The sequence below is a fragment of the Trypanosoma cruzi genome, genomic scaffold (genome assembly GCF_000209065.1).
Source record: "Trypanosoma cruzi strain CL Brener 1047053517187 genomic scaffold, whole genome shotgun sequence".
Taxonomy (NCBI): domain Eukaryota; phylum Euglenozoa; class Kinetoplastea; order Trypanosomatida; family Trypanosomatidae; genus Trypanosoma; species Trypanosoma cruzi.
The window spans coordinates 4,662-7,382 of record NW_001849503.1 but is presented as its reverse complement, the minus strand read 5'-3'; the positions used below and the strand labels follow the sequence as shown (position 1 = coordinate 7,382).

At 40.2% G+C, this 2,721-nt stretch overlaps 3 protein-coding genes across 3 annotated transcripts, besides 4 other annotated features; all 3 read right to left on the bottom strand.

Moving 5' to 3' along the window:
- Positions 1-2,721: a sequence feature (heterozygous, non-Esmeraldo-like haplotype).
- Positions 104-150: a microsatellite.
- Tc00.1047053440099.10 (uncharacterized protein) lies at positions 307-1,053 on the bottom strand (the record flags this gene model as incomplete). Its single annotated transcript, XM_797687.1, has 1 exon — positions 307-1,053. One exon carries the CDS (start codon positions 1,051-1,053, stop codon positions 307-309), a length of 747 nt encoding a protein of 248 aa, XP_802780.1.
- Positions 1,172-1,214: a microsatellite.
- Tc00.1047053440099.19 (hypothetical protein, conserved) lies at positions 1,255-1,767 on the bottom strand (the record flags this gene model as incomplete). Its single annotated transcript, XM_797688.1, has 1 exon — positions 1,255-1,767. The coding sequence occupies one exon, from the start codon at positions 1,765-1,767 to the stop codon at positions 1,255-1,257; it is 513 nt and encodes a 170-aa protein (XP_802781.1).
- Positions 1,813-1,970: a sequence feature (A-rich).
- Tc00.1047053440099.28 (protein kinase, putative) lies at positions 2,100-2,721 on the bottom strand (the record flags this gene model as incomplete). The annotated part of the gene is made up of 1 exon (XM_797689.1): positions 2,100-2,721. A coding segment is annotated over one exon (622 nt), but the record flags the coding sequence as incomplete, so codon positions are not given.

Genomic DNA, 2,721 nt, shown 5'->3' with positions numbered 1-2,721 from the left:
TTTGGTTTTACTGTCAAAAAAAAAAAAAAGTAACCCAACAACAACAACCCCCTTTGCCCCCACGCAAAGAAAACAAAAGCAAACAAACAAAAAACAGGGTTTCAAAAAAAAAAAAAAAAAAAAAAAAAAAAAAAAAAAAAAAAAAAAAAACGCCAAAAAGACAAAAGAAACGTAACAAAAGAAGATCCCCTGTGAAACCTATTCGGACCATGAAAAATGATCACAACAGAAAGAAGGAGAAGTTATCTGAGAAGAATGAAGAGCCAAGAAACAAATCCACACACGCACACACACATCAAAAAAAAGTCATTTTGAAAGATCATCCAAACCTCTCTTCAAAACGTCTAGTCTTGTCTCTGACAATTCCCTCAGTGTTTCCACTCTGGCCTCCAGAGAGTCAAGGACTTTTTCCATGTCATCCAGGAGCAATGAGACTTCCCGAGCCCGCTTCATTGCATCTGCTCCAAAAGGCAAAAGAACTCTATAGTTAAAGACACCGGTGAGTAATTTCTTCATTGATTCAGCAGCTTCTGCCACCCCACGGTAGGCCATCAAGGCGCGGCTACAGTCTGTTGCTTTGTGAAGCGCGTCCTTGCTAAGGAATCGTTGGCTCATACCCGAGTCATCGCACCCCGCAAAAATACTATTTAGCCGACTCTCCACCATCTGTAGAGCCTCCCCCAATTCAACGGTATCATCCACGGAATCCAAAGGATCATTACCCACCAAAGAGCGACCTAATTTTTGAAGGAAAAAACCCACTTCCTCACCAAGGTATTGCAACTCGCTTTCAATCTGAAAAAGTTTCTCCCAATCAGTCACCCTTGAACTTTTGTGATGGTGACTTAAAAAAGGGAAGTTGACAGGAGATAACTCGGCATCTTTTCCACAAAAATGAAGGGAATTGCCCATTTTCCAGTCCATTTGCATTTCCCCAACGCAGTCAAGGCCGCCCGCTCCATGGCCTTCGGCCTCATAAGACGCGACTCCGTGTGTATCAAAATGAACGGGCAACGAAACAGTGCTTGCATTTTCTTCAAGGTTAGTATGCATATGCCTGAATATATACGTGTTTAAGCTCACACGGACAAACTAAGCAAAAACAAACAAATGCCCAAATATATCATTCGAAAGGAAAATGCTTCGAGAAATGCGGTTTAATCACATACAGAAAAAAAAAAAAAAAAAAAAAAAAAGAAAAAAAAAAAAATAAAGCGAATGAATTAAAGCCGCACATTCTTTTAATTAAAGGAGCTAAATAGGTGCTGACTGTCCATAGGGCATCCTAGATCGAGTATCTTCCATGAGAACGCTGAATTCCCTTTCCATTTCATCTATACGAGCCAATAAAGAATCATACTCTGTTTTCATCGAATTGATAGCGTCTTCATGTTCTGTTTCTGCCTTTTTTGCCTTTTCAGTAAGCCTAATTTTTTCCTCCTCGAGACGGTTTAAGGTTTCATCCAGGTCTGTACAGGTGCGTATTTTTTCATCTTCCTCTGTTTTGTATTGACGCACAAAATCGGTTAGCACATCTACTCTATTCAATGTAGCAAGACGAAGGTCATCTTCAAATTTTGCACAAACGAACTCCAGCTCTTTTTTCTCTCGCCTCAAACCGAATATTTCCTCAAGCTGTCCGGCATATTCTGCCTTTAGGGCAGACAAGCGTATGCCCATTTTTACAATATCTTCATTTAACTGTTGTTCATCATCCTGAAGATCCTTGTCTGACTTGGAATTTTTTTTGTTTTCTTTTGGTGGCATCACTTTTTCGTTGGCAAAAAAAAAGGTGATTCAGTCAACTTCAGAAAAGACAAAAACAAGGAAAGCCAAAAAAAGAAACAAAAAATGCAAAAAAAAAAAAAAAAAACAAAACAACAACAACAACAACAACAAAAAAAAAAAAAAATAATAATAAATAACAACGAAACAAAATAATAATAGTAATAACAACAAACAAAAATAAATAAATAAGGTCGCCAAACTACGGAGCAGTGAATTCAACAACAGCACGCGGCAACACCAGTACCAAGGAGATAAAGAGAGACAAAAAGAGTTGGAGGAAGTTTTTCACAAATTCCCACCAAGTATTAAAGTTAGGATTGAGTAACGAACCACCTTCCTGCCTCGGCAGGATCCACATTCGCTGCCTTTTGAATGAACGGATGATGGAGCAACTCAGTAGCTGTCGGTCGTGAGCTAACAGGACGGAGGCATTGATCGACAAAATCAATAAGCTCAGAGCTGTGCTCACGGCCATCAGCTGTCCAATCAACCCTTGCGGTTCTCGTAGCAATAGCTTGCATAAGATCATATAGGCTATGCTTCATCGACGCAAAAGGATATGCCCCCAACGCGCATTCTGCTATTGTCAACCCTACGCTCCATATATCACTGTTGAAGGAGTACGGTTGACCTTGAATTCGCTCGGGACTCATATATATGAGCGATCCTTGAGCGGACAGTGTTTCTACATCTCCACCAGAAAACCTTTTTGCGACACCAAAATCCGCTATTTTAACTTCGCCTTTCGAATTTGCAAGAGCATTTACAGGTTTTATGTCACGATGAATTACTTTTGAAGCGTGAAGGTGTTCCAATCCCTGAAGCAACTCCCTCGCCACGTATGCTAACATCACTTCGTTGAAATTATTAGGATGACGCCTGAGCACATCGGCAATGCTCCCAGCGTCCATATATTCCAGCACAATATAAACT